The sequence below is a fragment of the Phaenicophaeus curvirostris genome, chromosome 3 (assembly GCF_032191515.1).
Source record: "Phaenicophaeus curvirostris isolate KB17595 chromosome 3, BPBGC_Pcur_1.0, whole genome shotgun sequence".
Classification (NCBI taxonomy): Eukaryota; Metazoa; Chordata; class Aves; order Cuculiformes; family Cuculidae; genus Phaenicophaeus; species Phaenicophaeus curvirostris.
In genome coordinates, this window is record NC_091394.1 from 80,838,958 (window position 1) to 80,860,292 (window position 21,335).

Genomic DNA, 21,335 nt, shown 5'->3' on the forward strand with positions numbered 1-21,335 from the left:
GAAAACCGCTACAACTGTATTTGTAAGACTCTTAGAAAAGATCTTAGAAACTTTACTATCCTGAATAAAATTGAGTTTCACATATAAGAAATGGAGAAGAGAGATTGTAACTGTACAGGAAATAAGCATTGTGCACCATTGGATCTGAATGTCAGGATGGTTATGTTGCCTGTTGTGAGGCGTGGGACAGAACTGAAGCATTTGAACCATATTCTTACATGGCACATGCTCAAGTGTTTCCTCCCTTTCTTTTTGCCAAGATAATGTTTTGGAAAGCAGATGGAAAGCCTTCCAGAAGCACATGTAAATGACCACCATGTATCTGCTCTTTGCCAAATATCGAGCTGATCTAAAAGCTAGCACTGAAGTTAAAGCCATTCTCATCATGTTTATGTTACTCGGGAAATTCGGCCTTTTGCTCTTCTCCTTTTCACTTGCTAAGTCTTCTGCCCTCCTCAGAGAATTTATGCTTTACACTTACCAATAAACAGGGGCACATCAAGAGATTAAAATATTTGAATTAATAATAAGCTAAGAGGTAACAAAGAAACAAATAGATGGAGACCTTACAGTCACGGGAAAGACTTTTGATCATTTGTTATCAATTTCACTCAGTCCATCTTCAGAACACTTTTTTTGCTCTGTGACCAATTATTTAAAGTACAGTGAATCAAGTGTAGCTCATTTCCTAATTTCAGTATCCTCATGCACATGAAACCAGCCACATATTTAACTACCTGACTATTCTCAGGAATATAATCACGAATCTTCCCTTCTTCATCACACCATTAAAGTTACGACTGATTGCAGGATGGCAAGATAGTGTATTCTGATTAAATAGTGCATCTGAAACTAGGTTAAATGTTCTTTGAAATACCCTTGTTCTTAATTATCCCTCCCCCCGAAAAGGTGTGGTCTTGGAATGCAGGTTATAAAGTACTGCTAAATAAATCACAGCAGAAAGAGAGATCCATTGCACTGAGGTCATCTGTCCTCTCATCTCTTTCACTCACAGCAAGTTACTTCGGGGATCAGTCAAGGCAGATTGCTACCTCCAAATACAGGTTTTCTCATTTTATTTTGTTTGTTTGTTTGTTTTTTAAACAAACTATATTACTTTGCCTTAGAATACATAGTACACCAGCAGCATTTTAAGAATTATTTTAACATATGAAGTTTTAACATATAAGTTAGTAGAAGTACCAACTAGTACTTATAAAGAACAATGAATCTACTTGCATGCCGTCAGATCTATTCAAGTTAGCACATTCTATAACTTGTTTGTTGTGTTCTATGCCTCTGCTCCTGAACAACAGAGACAACAGTGTTATTATTTTTCTCACTGCTTGCAGAAATTTGGTACAGAGAAACAAAAGCCATGTAGATACAAGACAACATTCTTGGATGAATGCACCGGTAAAAGATGTATTTCTAATATTTTATCAGCCTTCTCAAGATAAACAAGGTCCTCTCATTGCATCTTTCTGCAAACAGAAACCTGAAATTCCTGAGAGCGAAGCATATTTCCAGAATTACCTCTAAGACAATCCTCTAGCTGAACTTATACACCAACTAATCTGTTTTTTAAGTGAAGCATTCACATACATATTACAGTCAGACACTATTATTCTGATATTGTCGTACTAAAGAGAGGGAGTGAGCTGACAAAAGATCTGTAAAATCACACAGCCAGATGTCAGTAATATAACCTAAATCAGAAATTTTATGTTTTGTTTTTAAAACAACCAACATAACTCTGCCTTTAGAATACAGATACCTATGGAAGTAGAGCAGCAATACAGATAAAGTTTGTCTGTTAATTTTACACCAATGGATTAACTAGTGACTGGTCTTTGCTTACACAGAGTGCCCCCTGGAATAAGTTTCTGGATGTTAAGTATCCTGGGAATCTAATCCCCACACACCAGACAATACAAACAAATCAGCAGCAAAAGCATTACATTTTAGCAGCTAGAGATAATTTGCCGCTAACACCTGCATTTCCCATTTAATCTGTTTGACTGTAATATTCCCCAAAGCCCAGGGTCATTTCCCTTGCCTCCTTTTTTTTTTTCACTATAATCAGTTCCAATGCTGATTAAAACAACACCCACACCTACTCAGTATTCATAACCAACTCAAGGCCACTTACAGTCTGCTCCACCTGTCCCTCCTACAACTCCTCATAGTCCTAAAGCCTTCAGAGTAATGTGCTCAGACTGGAACATTCTAAACCAAGGCTTATTCACTTATGACCTGACAAATTCACCATCAAGAAGCAGAGAGGATCACACTGGCAATGCATACTGAGTATGACATTACTTACCATATCTCAAAGTTAAACAATATTTTTAATTGAATATTGATCCTTAAAAGTTATTTTTTCTATTCTTTAATGTCTATGAACTCATTGTAAGTGAAATGGCAGTACAGAGACAGGAAGGATAGGTGAGGAAAAGCACAAATTGTTCCTTGCAACTATCTGACTACAGATCTAGGTGATGCATTACTTAAAGGAAAGAAACTCCAAACAACACAGATTCACAGAATGGCTGTGGGGACCTCTTGAGATCACCTAGTCCAATTCCTTGCTCAAGCAAGTCTAGCTGGAGCAGGCTGCTGAGGACTGTGTCTAATTTTGTTCTGAGTACCTCCATGGCTGGAGACTCAACCCACAACTTCTGTAGGTAACCTGTGCCAGTGTCTGCAATTTCTGCTCATTGCCTATTGTCCAACAAATACGTGCTCTGTGTGGTGAAAGCCTCTGAGATTTGGCCATTAATTTGAGAAGACTGAAGTTTTAATACTCAAGTTCTCAATGAGTGCCTTTCTTGAATGCAATCCATTGCAGTTCAGCTGCCATATATTCCAAAATGTTACTGTTTTAGTCAGATTCAATAATAGATGGCCAGATATTTTATCATCAGTGGAAAAGAATAACTTTTCTACATATTGTGCTGCTACCTGAAATGTTTATTACTGAACCAAACTGTGAATGACAGATAGTCAGTCTTTGCAAGTTTTGTGAGCTGATTCTAACTGTGGTCTCTTTTCATGCAAGATTTTAAAAAGTTATTGACACAACTCTCGCCCAGGATTCCCTTTCTTTATCCATGTCTTTAGACGATTATCAATACTTTACAGGTTGCAGAGCTAGATTTTGGATCCTTGCACTAGGCATTCTAATGGAGGTCAAAAAAAATGACATAAAAAAGACTGTCAAAGAAAGCCAAACATTTCCTAGTATTCTCAACAAGATATGGATTTGAGCTGCAGGAATTCAGGATAGATCTTTGCTCAGGAGGAGTATTTGAATATGTAGAACTGTTTATGCCCCTGTTTATTCATTAACAGAAACTCTAGGATTCAACACAGCATTTTGATACAAAACTAAGACTAGTGTTAGTTAAGCTTTTTTGCCTTTTTGTCAGGGCATTTTCTGCAACACATTTTCCACAACACATCTTACATTGCTCTTAATATTGCATAAATGAATCACATCCAAAAGCAGAAACAACTTCTAAAATCCTGAAGTAAAAAGGCTTGTAACTTTCTCCTGGATTGGACGCTATGTATCTTCCGTAATGTCCCTGTCCTCTCCATCCTTTCTTGGGAAAGCAGACGCAGATTTTAAGCCAAATTCATCTGTAACACTGCTGTGATTTGGATTTAATGCACAATAAAAACCATTACCAACTATCCCAAATGAATAACTTCTTCATGGTTATAAATCTTTCAGAGCTTTAGCAAGAGGCAGAGATAATACATCCCAGGATTAAGTAAGGTTCACTATGCAAACAATATATATTATGAATGATATCCAAATCTAGTTTGTTAATACTTCAAGAGGTGAAGATGACTTGGATCCACATAACAATTCCTTAGCCTGTTAGAGAAAAAAAAGCTATGGTGTATTTCATGTTTTGAAGTCTAGAAAAGAAACATGAAGTGATGTTGCTAGATGAGCAGAAAAGCACTGGAGCTTGGGAACAGCCTAACACCATCCTTGGGTTCATTCTCAGTGCTATCCCACTCTGACACTTCCTGAATTATCTAAATATTTGTGTGAGTGTTACTTCTGAGATTCAGCATGTTCCAAGAAAACAATCTTGGAAAGAGATAAATTTTCAGCTAAATTACAGGCATTTTGAAGGTGCACAATGACTGATGTACTCACCTACAAAAGCACAGTGCAGAACAGAGTCTGTAAAAGATAGTGGTAAGCTGGACTATCATCTCTTATGTCTGGTTCCTGCTATGCAGTCATTGTCACAAGACATTTCAGATGAATATGGAGTAGAGATTATCTCCATAAAATCAGTAAGAGCTGATCAGAAAGATATTATGCACAACTCCTTTTGCAGTGTAGTTTGAATTATTCAGCTGTATGCAGAACTAGGTTACGTATGACAAGGACATTGCTGTCATTCTCCTCCCACATTTCACTTCCCTTCTACTCCTCCCTTGTTACCACCTGTGTATTTTGCTACAAGACAATGCCTCCTCTATCAGAAATTCATGCACGAGTAGATCACTGGGGACTGGATTCACCTGAAGTGAAGTGATAACAGTGGAAGAGAACTATAGTAATCCCTGTGGCCAACAGTGAGGAAAATTAACCCCATATGTCCCCAGGTGCGCTTCCCATTTCAAAAACGTTCCCCTGCTGTGTCAACTCTCACACGGACTACAATGAGGTTTTTAACAACTCTCTACTAGAAGAGTTGTGAGATATTTGGTAGGAGAAACTTAGAAGTACTTTAAATCAGACCCAGTTCCTGCTTTGAGAGTTTTGATGGATTCAAAGAGAGAGATGCTTGAACTGTAGAGACAAGTTTTCCAACCTTAGAGATCAATCAATGCAGAGGTACAAACAGCTACAAAAAATGGCCTACAAGAACAAAGCCATGTTAAGAGGAAGCTGAAAAGATGACAAGTCAGAGCTTCAAATGATTGGACGAGGATGTCAACACATCTGTCTGCCCAAATAAGAGCATTAAAGCAGGTTGCTTTTTACTCGTGTGCTGACTTTTTCCCCACCTAAAGCATATTACAATTCTACTTAGCTTGCCTTTGTTTCCCTCTTTCAGCCTTTCCACTTACATTATTGCAGTCTTACTGACTCTTGTACTCATTTTCAAATTTTGCTGAAATTGCTCAGGAAATTCAAAATAATTTAGTGGTGATGAGATAAAAAAGAAGACAAATACAGGTGAAATGATTACAAAAGCCTAACATTTGAAAGAAATAGTCTAAAAATTATAGTTTTAAAATACCTAAAGTTAATTTCAGAGCCTTGAAAAAAATACCATCAAGTAAAATGATGATAACTTCTGACTATTACTGTAAAAGGCTATTAACTCAATCTTACAGGTCAGTTTAAGTGTAACAATCAAAATCAATTAAGTAATTTATTGAAACAAGTGCATAATTCTTTTCCATGTGTTTATGATTCTTCAGTATAATAACCCTTCAAAATCCTTTATCCACATGTCCTAAGCTGCATCTGTATTCACAAACAAAAAGGTTGTGATACCCATGGCTGCAGATTTGTCTGTTATATACCACATTCAACACATTAGATTCCTTGCTTTTAATGAAACCGAAAATAAACCTTGAAAATATTATCTCCCCTTATGAAGAATAATGGAAGAAATTATTTGAGGAACTTTGCAAGTCAGATTTAATCACCCATTTTAATGACCAAACCGGTGAAGAGTTTTTGCAACAGATCCTTGACTGCTTCTGGATTAAGTGTGGTGCTGGTAAATCTGAGCTAGCTCCTGGTGTGTATCTAAATTGTTTCCAGAGGTAAAATGACTCTGGAAACAGTATAGCCAGAGGGTACTTGAGCTCGTAAATTATGTCAGTTCTGCAGCTGGGCCTGAACAGGGTCAGCCACCTCTCTGTTGCCATGATTAATTAAATAACAGCACAAATATCCCAACCATTTACAATCAAGAGCTGCCTGTACATGAATCACAAAAAAATTTTATCTCTACTAATTAAAATTACACCAGGATATTTACTCCTGGATATGCAACAAGCAGGTGCTGATTTAGTTGGTAGTCTGAGGTGGCCCATTAGCCTAAGGCAATGTGAGACATGCTCTTGATTCAGCTACCACATTTACCTAACTCCCACACTTAGGCTGCCCATAATCTTGCCTTGGTTTGACATGCTGTATTCCCAGAGCTATCACAGCCTGGGAGCGTAAACTTTAGGCAGGATCCAACAATAAATCTAATAACAGCAGAAGACTATAATTCTTTGCTTTGATAATAACAGTCATTTATTTTTGGCCAGTGAAATGTGTGTGCAATTACCATGAAACAGGACGAAATCCTTTTCAGTTGTTATTTGACATCACCAGGCACCCTCATAAAAGAAAGTGAAGATGTCAATTAATTTTATTTCCATAATAAGGCTCATACCAGTAGTGTTTTCAAATCTTGCAGGTGGCTCCATAAAAAGAACTCAACCGTTTTTTATATTTACTATCAGCATACAGTGGTATCACAGGCAGCACAACACAATGTACGTAGACACCTGTAGATGTACTAGTAAATTAGAAAGTGTAATTAAAGAAATGAAAGGAACTATACTGTACTCACCAGGTTTTACAAGGCTTGTCTTTGTCTCCTTCTTGTATCGAGCCAGCTGTGGGTTCCCTTCACCTATTGCTCCTGGACTGAATTTCTTCCTGGAGAAGTCCCCATCGCTACCAGTACAAAAACTGATTGGACTGTTTCCAGCATCAGAAGGAGTCTTAACTGGAGATACTGACTGGCTGCTAGGACAGCCAGTGTCATCTGAAGAGAAAAGGGAAAATATCAAAATTTCTCACTAATAAGTAAACAAATGTTAGCAGAATTTAAAAAAAGAAGTGTTTGGACTACAACTGTTTACAGTCAGTTACCTGGTAAGCACAATTTTGGCTCTGAAAACTGGTGAGCAGCTATTAGTTTTTCCCATTTTGTGAAGAAGTCTTGAATACCTTATGGCAGACTAAAATGGCAACTACTAAGTCTGACAAAATACCAAATCAGGGGCTACATAATGAAAACTCAGATCTAAGACAAATTATTTTTAATCAGCTAGGTTAGGGAATACTACTGCATGAATAAATGCAAGTAAGACACAGGAAAGGCTTGTGTAATGCACAGCAGATAAAAACCAAGCATGGGCCACGTGTTCTTCTTAAAGATATGTTCCTCTCTGAACAACAAGAGAACGACAAATAGCACATATGCTCCAAGTCCATTTAACTGGAATTAATGAAGGTTTCTCAAAATTGATTTTCTTTTTAAAGCAACCATAATGACTGAGCTCTTCCATTCTTGACAAGTGGCTGTGAGGTACCTAGCACTGAAGATGGTGCGTAATACACAGAGTGCTTTTGTTTAAAGCCAAATTCCTCTGAGAGCGAACCAGCACTTCATGGCATCAGCAGTCACCTTGGGAACAGACCTACATTCCTGACCTCCAGAAGTACAAACACTCCAGCTCCTAACAATCAAATGCAAAGTAAGAAGTCTGAGTCCAGTTGAAATCTACTTATCAAACAACTGCCTTAATCTAATCACATCTCCTGTAATCTTGAGTAATCACAGCTCCTCTAAAAGTCATGGTGGTTTTAGAGATACACCACAAAAACAAACAGGCAACTCTGACACTGGGAAGCCTTGAACATTTACTCTCCTGAAGAAATGCAATTGCTTGCTCTTTCCCAGGACAAAATAAAAGCTGCCATCATAATTATGCAATTACACTCTACTGCCTGTGCATTATCTTCATCTATCATGAAACTCAAAGAAGTACCTACAACTGAGCCAAATAATTTGCATGGCCATATTGCACTTAAAGCTCCCACCTTGTTCATAATTTAGGTCAAGCCTCATCTTGCAATGAGCTTTGCATAGGGAGGTTGTTTAAATAGTTAGTATATGACTGTGCATTTATGAGGCTAAATGGACTTCCAGAACTACCTAACTACGCCCCCCCCTCGCCTCCCCTCTGCGGGAAAGAGCAGCTTTTGCTATTGTTAACCATTACTCCCTCAGTACAGGAAAACAACCTCATCCTTTATTGTGAATCAGTTTTCCCTCGTGCCTGGCTAGTTATCCTACCCTCTGCTTCTCATTTCTCCACATCCAGCCTCCAGTGCTGAGCAAGGTATCTCTAAGTGCTAACTGCCCAAAGGGTGCTGGTATGCATGAGCAGGTAACAGCAGCCAGCAGCGTGACGTGTTGCTGCTTAGGCCTCTGCAAACCTCCAGACGTGATGCCAAGTGATGGGAGCAGCCCAGCCTACTGCCAGAACTACTTCACAAAGCTGAAAGGGCAGTAACGGTGCAAAGCACCCAATCCAGCCTAATTAAGCCTACAAGTATCTCCTTTTGCCATCCTGCTACTGCCTTCTGCAACTCAGAATTAGTTCCTAGAAAAATTACGGGAAGGAGAAGACCATTAATAAGGTTCTAAGCCTCTCCCCACATTCACCCTGACTAAAGCAGGACTGTTGTCCATGTAACTTTAGTTTACTTTTCATCCTTTCCATTCCCATGAGCATCACAATATAACTCACAGAGAAGAGAGAAAGCAGCAATTTTCTCCCGTTTCCTTTTCTCAAGGATTCAGAGTCTCTTCTGCAGGCTGAATGAATGCTGCCTACAGGACAGTGGATCAGCATGGCTGAGCAAGCCTCTGAATTGCATTTCAGCAGCTCCTTTAGCTATGCCCAAAGCATCTTCTCTTTAGAAGCACACAAAAATTTGTCATCAAATATATTCAGGAAAAAAGTGCAGGTTCATGAAGTTTATTTTAAATTATGACCTTTCCACTTAGATGTTCTTTGTAGCATTATTTTCAAAACCATAGGTTTTATGATTTTTTTTTTAAATAAGCCAGTTACTTCTCTACCAATAAAATCATTGTGATACCTGGACAGGTTCTGCAAACTTCATAGATGTGTTTTATATGCAAACCTTTATGTACAAATAACTCCCTAAGGTATAGAGATTCTACCTGGCAGATCTCAAGAGCTGACAAAACCTTTAAACACTGAAATAACTAAACTATAGTGTCAAGAATTAGGGCATTAAAAAACAAAATATGTACAATTAACTGCAATAAGGAAGTGGGATATCAAAACAAAGCATAAAAAAATAGCTTAAGAAAATAAATATTTTAATTACCATACCCCCAAATTGCCTCTGATATCATGCTGTTGACACTGTATAATCAAATTATGTCATACCTACAAATCCTAATTTTATCCTTAAGGACTTCAACTTTCACTGCAATGGGGCATTTATTAAGGGAACAAATGAGCCTGGCACAAAGAACAATAGCTCTTCTCTGCTCATTCCCCTTGCAACCTTTAGACACGCCAATTACCAGGTGAGCTTTCCTACTCCAGGTGAAGTAAATGAATTATTTTATTTTGCTCTCTCTCCACTGATTATTTGTATTTTTTAAATGTATAACTTCTATTTCTTCTACCTAGTACTAGCCAGAAGTGTGAATAAAATGATAAATTTTCCAGATCTAGGGCAAGCTGCAGAGACACATTTTTCTGTGTCAGCTTTTTGCAGTGTCTTTTGAAGAATCAAAGTGTTTACTGTCACAGAAAGGAACAGCCGTATACAAAATGCTGGTGCTTACCACCAAAGGCAAGCAAAGCTCTACCATACACTGGTGGGATATGCCTCTCAGCCAATCTGCAACTCATGGTTCTGGCACAAGGAAAAGTCCTGGTGAACACTGAAAAGCTGTCCAGTTGCTTGGTGCAAGCCAAATTACTTGCATTTACCTTTGTTCTTCCCTTCTACTAAAGCCTTAAAGGTCTCTCTAATTGTAATTAATATTGCACACGAAATCCTTGCAGCAGAGCAGCAGAGCCTCCCTTGGACCGTGACCCTGCATCAAGCTGATGCACCCTCCATCCCTCAAACAGTCTGACCATCTGCCCTGCTCACGGCTACAGTGAATACCTCTGCTCCTTGTCTGCAACAGGAAGGATGCAACTGCAGCAGCATGGATTCAGTATTTCCCATGAGTACCTCCATAACTCCACTAATAAATCTGACAGATGGACGTGAAGACCTCCACCTGCCCAGAAAGGGGCCAAGACAAGGAATCTATCTGAAGTAGGCAATGGTGTAACAGGAGCAGGCAAGTGCGCAACGGTATTCACTTTCTGCTGAGGACACAGTGTTTCCAGCAAGTTCAGTTAAGGTTTCAGTCCTACAACTCAGGAAGACTTCTGCTGCAGTCAGGATTTCAGGTCCAGACTTCCCAGGAATATAGACAGATTTGATCTACCTTCTCAGGGATGTCAGCATCGGGATGATACAAGAGAGAAAACTGGCAAATAGTGTCGTCCAAATCCATAGTTATTGCCTGTATAATTTACTTGCACAAGAGGGAAAATCACATAAATTTATAACACACGACTTTTCATTGCAATATTCATGGTGTCTTTTTTTCACAATGGCCTCCTAAGAGCATTCTGGGAGTAGACTTTCCCTTTGTACATCAGCTGGATTTCATCACTGAAACTCTATGCCCAACCCCTCTTCCAGATCAGACACACTTGCCAAGTTTCAAAGCCAAGCACGGGACAGTGTCTCCTCAAACAAACAATCAGGGAAGTTGCCCAGAGCAGTCTGACATTTGCATGCACTGACTAACTTTCAAATAGTGAAGTCAAAGCATAAACAACACGGTTAAATACAATAATACTCTTAACAACCGAAAAAAATATTGTTCTTGTAGACTTTAGAGCCATATGTTGTGACTTGATAATTTTCTCTGGCTTTCCAGGCACAGAAACTTTAGAAGTTTCACTGGAATACGCCTTACAGCTTTGTTTAGAAAAAATACTGCCTTTTCAGGAAGGCTTCAAGAAATACTTAATTTACAACCTCCTTATATAATCAAACCAAATAATTAACAATGCTCTTGCTGAGGAACCACTGACTTACTTTTACCCTCTTCTTTACCCTTCTTACCTGCCAGATCTAGCTACGCACTTTTATGAGTCTGAACAGTCTACCAACTACCTGATCCCTTGTCTACTGTCCCACTTTCATCTTCTCTCAAGGTTCCTTTGATCAACATTCAGGCTGCACATACCCTTTATTTCCACTAAGAAATGTGGATTCTGGAATTAAACATGGGTTCTAATGAACTCTTACCTATTCAGTGTACAAAACCAAAAACTCTTACCTGACTTCTCCTGATGGTTCCCTTTCTGTTAGTCCTGGTAGCCGTGGCTCTACCAAGATGGCACACTGCAAGCTGGCTATTGGCAGTGAACCACCAAGGGTATTTCAGAGTTTTTCAGGGCAATCTCCCAATCGGCTTGTGTGCTCCACATTTTTTGACCCCCTGTGTGTTGCTTTGGGAGGGATGGTTTACAAAGGCTTGTAGTGATAGGACTAGAGGGAATGGCTTTAATCTGGGGAGTCACAGATTTAGACTAGACATAAGGAAGAATTTTTTCACTATGAGAGTGGTGAGGCACTGGAACAGGTTGTCCAGGGAAGTTGTGGATGCCCCATCCCTCAAGGTGTTCGAGGCCAGGTTGGATGGGGCCTTGAGCAGCCTGATCTAGTGCAAGGTGTCCCTGTCCATGGCAGGGGGTTGGAGCTAGATGATCTCTAAAGTCCCTTCCAACCCAAACTATTCTATGATTCTATGATTCACATGCACATCATTAGGCTCTCAACGGATAGAAGTCTAACCTCTTCCTCACCATGACACCGAATAGCCCTCTGGAGGCACCCTCAGCTGCTCAGCACTGACTTAGGGAACACAGCTTAAGGTAAGAAGTGTGGATATTCTCTTCGCCTCCTATTTGTACTAAAACATTTCATTTTTGCTGCAGCCATTCCAGTAGGTGATTTCATGTACTCTAGAGGATTAGTTATTTGCTACAAACTATCTGTCACCTGCAAACCACGAAGTCACACAGACTATTAAAAAATACCTAATAACTTCTCTAAAAGTAACGTCCTAAAAATGCTACTAGTTTTGGTCCTTCTGGTGAATTCTAACCTCATTTTACAGCTGCTTTTAAGATTTATGATATCTAATAAAATTAATCAAAATATCACATGCTTGTGAGGCAAATGTCCTACCAGAAGTCAAGCACAATAAAGCAAAGCAGAAGAGCAACCAAAAGTATAGCCCTGTCAGGAGAAGAGTGGAGGCCTACTTATACAAAATCCTGCTAAGCAAATTAATTCCACATTTAATGTTTATGTCTCTGCAGGTGGAACTTGAATTAACTATGCTCTATTTCGACTGTGAATGAAGGCTGGGTAGCAGCTCTGCCACTCCCTGAGGTCACCTAGAGAGGCTGTGCAAACTCTTGTCCTTGAAGTTTTATTTGACCCAGACAGACACCTTTTGCTTGTTGCTGAGGTTCCCATCATTAAAATACAGGCAACTTTTACACCTGTTTCTCACCAGCCCTTTGAACCTTGATCCTGTCATACCCAGAGGGTGACCATGCATGGTCATTACTGAAAATTTAGTATGGCAGCAGCTCACTGAATGTGGCAAAAAGGTCCTCTCTGCTCACTCACAGCATGGCATAAAAGTTGATAAGCTATATTACATAGAAAAGAGAGAGGAAGGTGAAAGAAGATGGGTTGACACACTCCTAAAGCCTGGACATCTATTAACATGCAGTTATTTCCCACAAACATAACCTTCAAGGTATCAGATCTTGACATCTGACTGTACAATAGCTAAGTTACACTGAAGCAGCAAATTTTAATTGACTTTAGTGGTAGATTCCCTAATATTCCTTCCATTTGAACATTTCACTAATGAACAGGACTAACGTGAGTTCTGGGAAACCGACTATATAATTGCAGTTTATTGGCTTTGTCATTCCATTTATAGCACCACTAATGGTATCTGTATTACAGAACAAAAGCATCAAGGTTTACTGGCATAAATATCAATAAAAATAGCACTGTTACTAGGATAGTGCTGTGATCAGGAATAGCACAGTTCCTAGAGTTTTGATATCACATCACAGACGACACATGGACAAGGGGTTTAAGGTGATGAAGGACTGCAAATTCATTTGAAAATTTTAAAGAAAAGTTTTAACTAAAGGTCATGAGAGGTAAGAGTCTGATTTTGTATCAGCATTGTGTGAAATTTATGTATATATAGATGCATGTCTGTGTGTGTGATTCTACATGCTTATTTCACTTAAGCAGCAAATAAAGAAATTATAAATATTCTATCCAATTTTGAAGGTACTATTTTTGGAAAAAAAAATCTCCAATAGACCACATACATAAATTTTCACTTATTTCTCAAATGGTGTAACACATTAGATTCCTTCATTCTCATACCACTTTGCCTCTATGGCTGAGAGCATATGGTTGTGACCCTCACAGATTCAACATCACCTCACAATGCTGCACTGTTTAGCCTCTAATAACGTTTGGAAAACTCACATATTCTACCCATTATTGGTTTCTATGTGTTTTTTTGGTTTTTCTTAATTGCCAAAAAAACCCACACTGTCACTTGGCATTACTACAGAACACACTTAGTGAATTTGGTGATACATACATGTTAAAACACTGTTCCAAAATTTCAAGGACATATATTAACTCTGTAAATGTAGGGTTAAAACATGCCATGTAAAATTTCTTTTAAAACATCAAGATTCTTTTTTTTAATACAAAATAAATCAAAGACTTCTGATAAAACTTTCATTCCTGCAACAAGTTGTTATATTCTTCAGTATGCATGACAATATTCAACTCAACAGAAAACTGCATGGAAAGCACTTTAAAATAAAAGTATTAGATGAGGCATTGGTGGTGAATAAAATACATGGTATAATTTAGAGTCCATAGTACACAGCAAGCTGAGACAAACAAGGCAGTAGAAAGGAAGAGGTACTGACTGTTCTCAGGGCACCATCCAAAATGTGCCAGAGACAACAGGAACTCTTCTACTGACCTCAGGAGGCTCTGGGTGAGGCTTTTAAAGTTCACAGTGCTGACAGATACATAAAAAGGTGACAATAAACATTCAAAAGGTCAAATATTCTGGCTTCCAGATGTTGTTGTGTGGCACAGGAACAAAAGGATTGTTACTTAGTAAGAGGGAATAAATTGTGAAGTTGAAAGTCAAGCAGGGAAAGGCCAAAACCTGAGGAACAGGCAGGCTTTGCTCTTTATTTCTTAGGCACTTTTCTCATTTCCAAGTTTGGAACAGATATCTGTGCCACAGAAACAGAACTGCTGGTTTTCAATATGAAACAATAATGAAATACTGCATGTAAGCTGGCCCAGCAGGAAATTCTCCAGGGAAGCAGTAGTAAGAAAGGAAGCATGTCACCAGTGATGCCCTTATGCAAAGGCCATAAGTGCATTTTTGAAGGCAGATTTCTGTTTTGATGTTTTGGTAAATTAATATAATAGATTACTGAACTGCCTTAAGGAGTGCTGCAAACAGATGCATCCAAGAAAACCTCCACTTCAGAAATTTGACAAAATGGCAAAAGGAATGTGGAATAGTGTAGCATAAAGGATTGCAGGAGAGAGAAGCTAACTTTCAGTATCACATACTTGAACATTTTTAAGCACATTTCTAATTCAGTAAATCAGACTAAAAGAACAGCAAATAAATATTAAGAAACTATTAAAACAAAATATTTCTTCTTATTATAAGAAAGAAGAAGAATGGGAGAGCTTACTGTTTCCATAATAACATACATATACACACAAATAATAGAGGTAATTATTTTCAGTAATTCATAATAACTCTCTAGCCTCAATCTGTTGTTTTGCTAAAATACTGAAAAATTGCTTTCTCCAATCTTTTTCCATTCAGAAATATGTATTTAAGAACACATATACTAATAGTGCACCTCCAAGGCTAGCTGGTTTACAATACAACCTACTTCAATGCTCTAGCAAAGACGTTATTTACCAGAGCGCGAGAAGGCACAGAATTTCATTCAGTAATGTTCACACGAATTCCATTCTCCTCTGGTCTGTGGCTAATAATATGGGTAGGGCATTCACGTTGACATTAATAAGCTTGCCTAAAGCCTACATGCTTTCTTTGGACATATGCACTGCAAACTCAGCCCCAGTGTCCATCAGCAGCTGGATCAGTTGGCAAATGACCTCCTAGTTCAATGGGACCATGCATAGAGAAAAGAAAACAGGGAACGGTAACAGCTACACCCTGGGGCTAACAGTGCAGTCACCATACTGAAGCACATTTATTCTGCAATTTATGTGAAGAACCACATTGTCTAAATACAGTAAATCAGAATAAAACAACTTATGATATAAACAATGAGCCCAGGCCTTCAAATTTGAAAGAAAAAGCGAAAAAGAAAGTTTGACTACTATTTTTGAAAACGAGTGAGAGTGAGAGTCCCCATCATTCATATTCAGAGACGCTACTGTTTCTCCACAGCCCATAGTACTATGCACTCTAGTTAAAGAGGCGATCTGCAGGTAAGCCCAAGGAAAGAGGAACCATTTGCTACGGGAATAAAATAGCTCCTCTGGCTCATAAAGTTCTCTGGTAACTGATTATTAAATGCACAAGTGCTTCCTGCAAAGCTGTATCTCAGTTAGCAAAGCACTGCTGCATTACCTGCAGAAATTCAGGTGGCTGGCTTCTGAAGAAAGGCTGAAGGAAAGCCTGAGCATCTTTACAAAGATAGGATGTAACAACTCTTCTTCGTAAGGAGAAATTTAAAAGCTGAGCTATTCAGAGGCAGAAACTAGAAAAAATTATATCCCAAGCTAACATACTTTTAAAATGAAAGGCTAAACAGACTGTTACTAAGCGTAGCACACCCAGGCTGCCTTCGATCCAATGCGCAACTGGCTTAGTATCAAAAGGATGTGTATGCAAAAATCAAGGGTAACGCCCCGCCCTAAGTATCTTATTTCCTACAAGCAAACACTGTCACTGGAGCTACCAAAGCAGCCTCACTTTTTCCTGCAGCAGCCACTCAGCAACGCAACCGTGAGCAGATGATTTCTTCATGGCATTTAAAATCATGCTCTTAGCCTGACTGACAAGGTAAGTGCACGCAGCCGCTTCAAAGCCAAGTGCAACTTATGAGGAAAACACACATAAAATGGGCAAGTTCTCCGTAGCAGCAGATCCAGACAAGGCTTCTGGGAGAGTTTTTTTCCATCATTAGATATCATATGAGTTCTACGGCCAACACCCAAGCTGAAGGAGGGCAGCGGCTAAAGGAAGAGGAGTATTCCCATATCAAATGACAAGCAGGACCCCAGATGTGCTAAGGTTTTAGAGAGGGTTGCACAAAGTGATACTGAAAAAAAGGCTCAGCTTGCCTACAAAACATCCAGAGAGCAAGCATGTTCATTTGGAAGAAACAAAATATTAAAATTATCTATGATATTCCTGATGAAATGTAAGACTAACAGTCTCACTGTGTTTCATGTGGACTTAAAAAGCAAAACTGACATAAAGTCAATTGCAAATAATTAGCCAATACCATCAAGTGAGTCTCTGATCCAGTGACACAAAACAAAGAGGGAGCAGTTCATGCAAATTTACAATTTACCTCAATCAGAACTAATAACTTTTTCAAAAGAAACTAAGCATTAAAACGAAACATTTCTTGTCTGTTGCCAAGTGGTATTTTTTTCTGTTGCTACCATGCTTGCAGCACTGCCACAGTTCCCAAAGGATCACCCTATCTAAATCAGCATTAATTGTACCTAGAAGACCCTGCTGGTCTCATTTAGAGAGAAAGAACTCTAAGCCTTCACTTACACATAGGGACCAATGTAAGCACCCAGGGAAAATGGACAACCTCAGAAGCTCTATGTAATCAACCAGGAAATACATATTTAAATACAATAGGAAAAAAACCAGTTCTACCGGGGTGGGGGTGGGTGGGTGGGTAGGGGAGAATCTACTGATCATAACCACTTAGTGTCAATAATACAGGAAGAAAGGTAGAGAGTGGCTTGTCAAAGGAAGGGTAAAGAGGAAAGGAGTTATTTCAGAGGACAACTCACACTATCTGCTGCTTGTCAAGAATCTTTTGGAGATTAATACCCCAAGGAAATGACAAAAAAGACATTTTCCCAAATGCTCATGAGCTATTTCATCCTGCCATCACACTATCACTCATCACAGTACTCATCTGCTCACTTATTCCAAACTTATACTTGCTAATTTTAAATACTCATTCTGCACACGTCACTTCTCAGTGAAGATGGTAAGTGCCTAGCAAAGCACCAGGAGAGGCAGGCTGGTGACCACATGAGTGGACAGGGGAAAAGCAACGGATGTATTCTATCTGGACTTCTGTACCCCACAACATCCTTCTCTTTAAATTGGAGCTATATGGATTTGATGGGTGGACTGTTTGGTGGGTATGGAATTGGTTGAACAGTTGCATTCAGAGAGTAGTGGTCAATGGCTTGATGTCTAGATGGAGATCCCTCAGGTGTCTGTACTGGGACCAGTGTTGTTTAATATTTTCATTATTGTGAGATTTTCATTATTACAGTGAGATCGAGTGCACTCTTAGCAAGCCTGCAGATGACACCTAGCTGAGTGGTGTAGTTGTCACACTAGGAGGACAGGATGTCGTCCAGAGGGACCTAGACAAGCTGGAGAAGTGAGCCCATATGAACCTCATGAGGTTCAATAAGGCAAAGTGCAAGGTCCTACACCTGGGTCAGGGCAATCCATTGTTTCAGTACAGGATGGGGGATGACATGACTGAGAGCAGCCTTGCAGAGAAGGACTTGTGGGTGCTGACTGATGAGAAGCTCGACATGAGCCGGCATTGAGCACTCACAGCCCATAAGGCCAACCGTATCCTGGACTGCATCAGAAAAATCGTGGCCAGCAAGTTGAGGGAGGTGATCCTCCCCCTCTACTGTGAGATCGCACCTGGAGTACTGTGTCTACTTCTGGAGTCCCCAACATAAGGAGGATACAGAGCTGTTGCAATGGGTCCAGAGGAGGGCTACAAAGATGATCAGAGAGCTGGAGCATCTCCCATACGAGGACAGGCTGAGAGAGTTGGGGCTGTTCAGCCCGGAGAAGAGAAGGCTCCGGTGAGACCCTTAGCAGCCTTTCATTTCCTGAAGGGGGCCTACAGGAAAGCTAGGGAGAGACTTTTTACAAGGGCATGCAGTGATAGGATGAGGGGGAAACAGCTTTAAATTGGAAGGAGGAATATTTAGATTAGACATTGGGAAGAAATTCTTCACAATGAGGGTGGTGAGGCACTGGAACAGGTTGCCCAGGGAAGTTGTGGCTGCCCCATCCCTGGCGAAGTGTTCACGGCCAGGTTAGATGGAGCCTTGAGCAGCCTGGTCTAGTGTGAGGTGTCCCTGTCCATGGCAGGGGTGTTGGAACTAGATGATTTGTAATGTCCCTTCAACTGAAGCCACTCTGTGATTCTGTTATTCACTCAGCCTCTCCACACAGCTCCTCTTCATGCTCTCCCCAGAAACAGGAACCAGCAGCCACGTACTGCTGCTGGGGAATTTCAACCTAAATTAGACACTCTATTAAGAAAGAATCATAAGTACAAGACAGAGAAGACACATCAGAGAATGAGGAAATCAAGCCAGTGACTGTTGTCATGACTTTATCGCAATGAAAGCCCACCAAAGCTATCAACACCAAAACCACATATTGGGACAGAGGATAGTGCCTTGGCTGATCCTTGGCTTTGAAAGGTTTGACAACTCACAGAAGTTAAGCTGGGTAGTGCATACCTGCATGGGTGCTGCAGGTAGCTTGAGAAGCATAGAGGGGGGCGTGAGGGAATCAAACAAAATCAACACAGCATTCATGGAAGAATAACAGATGAAAAAAGGAAATAAAAACATGAGCAGTTGTGCTTAAGAGACAGGTTAAGAGGCCAGCATTTCACTCCTCTGTGAAAGGCACCTTAAAACTGTCGAGCCATGAGATCAGACACACCCAGAGTAAACAAAAAGCTCTGCTGGGATTCCAGACGGCCTATATCGTGCAGAGGGCCAACCAGAGTATTACAGTGGCAGCTCTGTGTTGAGTAGATCTGAAGAATGTGATACAAACCAGCAAGGAATCATAAAAAAGTAATGTCAGTAGCCAGGATGAAAGGCTTGTCAACACACATGGAAAAAAAAACCAGAATAAAAAGCAGCCATTTTGGAGAGATTATAAAAATAATGTATTTATAGAAAGCTTCAAAGGATTTTACTTGTTTGTAAGAGATGAACTCAAACAGGTAAGGTGGAGGGATTCAAAGGCATGGGAAAAAGACTTCAGCACTCTTACACCTATGGTGTTTGTTTAACGCTCTGCATTGTTCAATAAACAATAACCAAATAGATCATTCCACTGAGCCTGAACTGCAAAATCTATCCAAGCTAAGAAGGAAATGGTAGACTCAAACACGAATATTGTATTTCTCATCCAGGAAAATTGGCTGTTCTTGTACACAGTGTTCAATACACACTGCTTTTCATAAAAGGAATTTACAAATAAAATCTGATCCGCTGTAGTGAAGACAAACATAAATACAAGTGTTTCTGGCTGTTCTCAGGAAAATCTTTGATAATTTAAATACCCTATGAATAAACTAAAAGGAAATCCATGAACTTGCTCTGATATTAAGTATTGCAAAAATATTTGTTATAATTTGGATTTTTAGTTAAACAGAAAATGTTACACTCGCCAAAATGCTACTAAAGCCAAATTTTTAGTCAGTAAATTATCTTTAAAATTACAACACACATGTAGTGCCCAAAATGTTCATGTGACCCTTAATGTGCCATTAAACACCTGCATAATATCATACATGGTGAAGAGTTTCACTGAATTAAAAAATTACTCACCACTAGTAGGCATCTGAGTCCCTCACTGCTAGCTGAGGTAATTAAATTTTACTAAACTCTACACAGGGTAAATATTTAACATAAAAAATCCAGTTTAAGTTGTTCCTGATGTAAAAGGACATACTTATTTTGAAGAGCAAGTGGCAGTTTTGTGGTCTGCAGTCAGAGAGCAGTAATTTACTTCTGATGTATCATCCAGCCACTGCCCTTTCTACAGAGAGCACGTCACGTCCAGCTCATGCCTGGAGAGATGCTTGTCAGAAGTCTGAATTCTCTAAGAACCAAAATTCACTTCCATATGACAGTGAAAACTTAACCTACATATTTTGCTCCGATTGATGGATGCGGATCATCATCACAAAATTAAAAGGCACGCATGTGTGATGCCCTTAAATAACCACTTCCATTTTACAGACTCTTGGGCTTACAGGCTTTTCAGAACGCCTCAAACCCGTGCTGCAGTTTTTGAGGCAAACGTTTTTCCTTAAAGCAATTACTCTGCCGCAGTTAAACCGCCAACTTTTTCGCGGTGGACAGTGGAACGGGAACATCTGGTGTCATTTACAGACACGTATTAAAAGAACGATACCGGATCTCCCTGCAAAAAAATCGAGGGTTGCCCTTGCTCATCTGCAGAAGGAGGGATGCTCGCAGGGATGCTGCGCCTGGGGGTGACAGCGACGCCCCAGGGCGCTGCGGCGGGGCCCTGTCTGTCTGTCCGTCCGTCTCCGGTACCTGAGCAGAAGCTGTTGCTGCTGACGGTCCTGCCGGAGCCCGCGGAGGAGGCGGGCGGGTTGAACTCCCGGCTCTCCTCTTCCGAAAAGGGCGACTCGGAAGCCGGGGACGCCTTCTGCTGCGGCCGGAGGACCAGGCGGGGGATGCGGCTGCGGGACGGCTCCTTCTCCAGCGGCGCCTTCTGCTCCTGCTCGGGAGGGGACACCCCGCCGTCAGGGACCCCTCCTTCCCCCATCCCGGCGCGGGCAGGCGACACCCGCCGGGGCCGCCATCCGCCTGCCTCTCCCCGGCCTCGTCCCCTTCTCCGTCCCCGGCTGCTCACCTTGCCGCTCTCCCGCAAGGGCCCCATCGCTCTCGGTCACCGCAGCCCGGCACCCGCACGGTAACAGCGACGCGCGAAGCCGCTGCAGCCGTTGCGGCGCCGGGGGTGGCGGAGCCCGGCCCCGCCGCTCCCCGCCCCGGCACGTGGTGCGGCCGCCCCGGGGCAGGTGCGGGGCGGGGGCGGCGGCGCCCCGGCACCCCCGGGCATCGCTTCGCATCCCCGGGCATCGCCCTGGCACACCGAGCATTGCTCTGGCATCCCCAGGCATCACTTCGGATCCCCCTGGCTTTGCCCTGACATCCCTAGGCATTGCCTTGGCGCCCACGGTTATCATCTCGGCATCCCAGGCATCGCTTCGGATCCCTGGGCACCGCCCTGGCACCC

At 40.9% G+C, this 21,335-nt stretch overlaps 1 protein-coding gene across 3 annotated transcripts in view; it reads right to left on the reverse strand.

The window, feature by feature from the left end:
* The window catches only part of SYBU (syntabulin), a 40,761-nt gene extending 19,761 nt beyond the window's left edge, over positions 1-21,000 (reverse strand). For 2 of the 3 annotated variants that reach the window (XM_069854541.1, XM_069854542.1), the window contains exons 1-3: positions 20,952-21,000; positions 20,630-20,816; positions 6,615-6,812 (exon numbers count right to left, since the gene is read on the reverse strand). In XM_069854541.1, coding sequence (XP_069710642.1) covers positions 6,615-6,812; positions 20,630-20,816; positions 20,952-20,978 — 412 coding nt within the window. In that variant the 5' untranslated portion in view covers positions 20,979-21,000. The remainder of the gene's footprint in view (positions 1-6,614; positions 6,813-20,629; positions 20,817-20,951) is intronic. The other variant, XM_069854540.1, reaches the window with a different exon arrangement.
* Between the last annotated feature and the right edge of the window lie 335 nt (positions 21,001-21,335).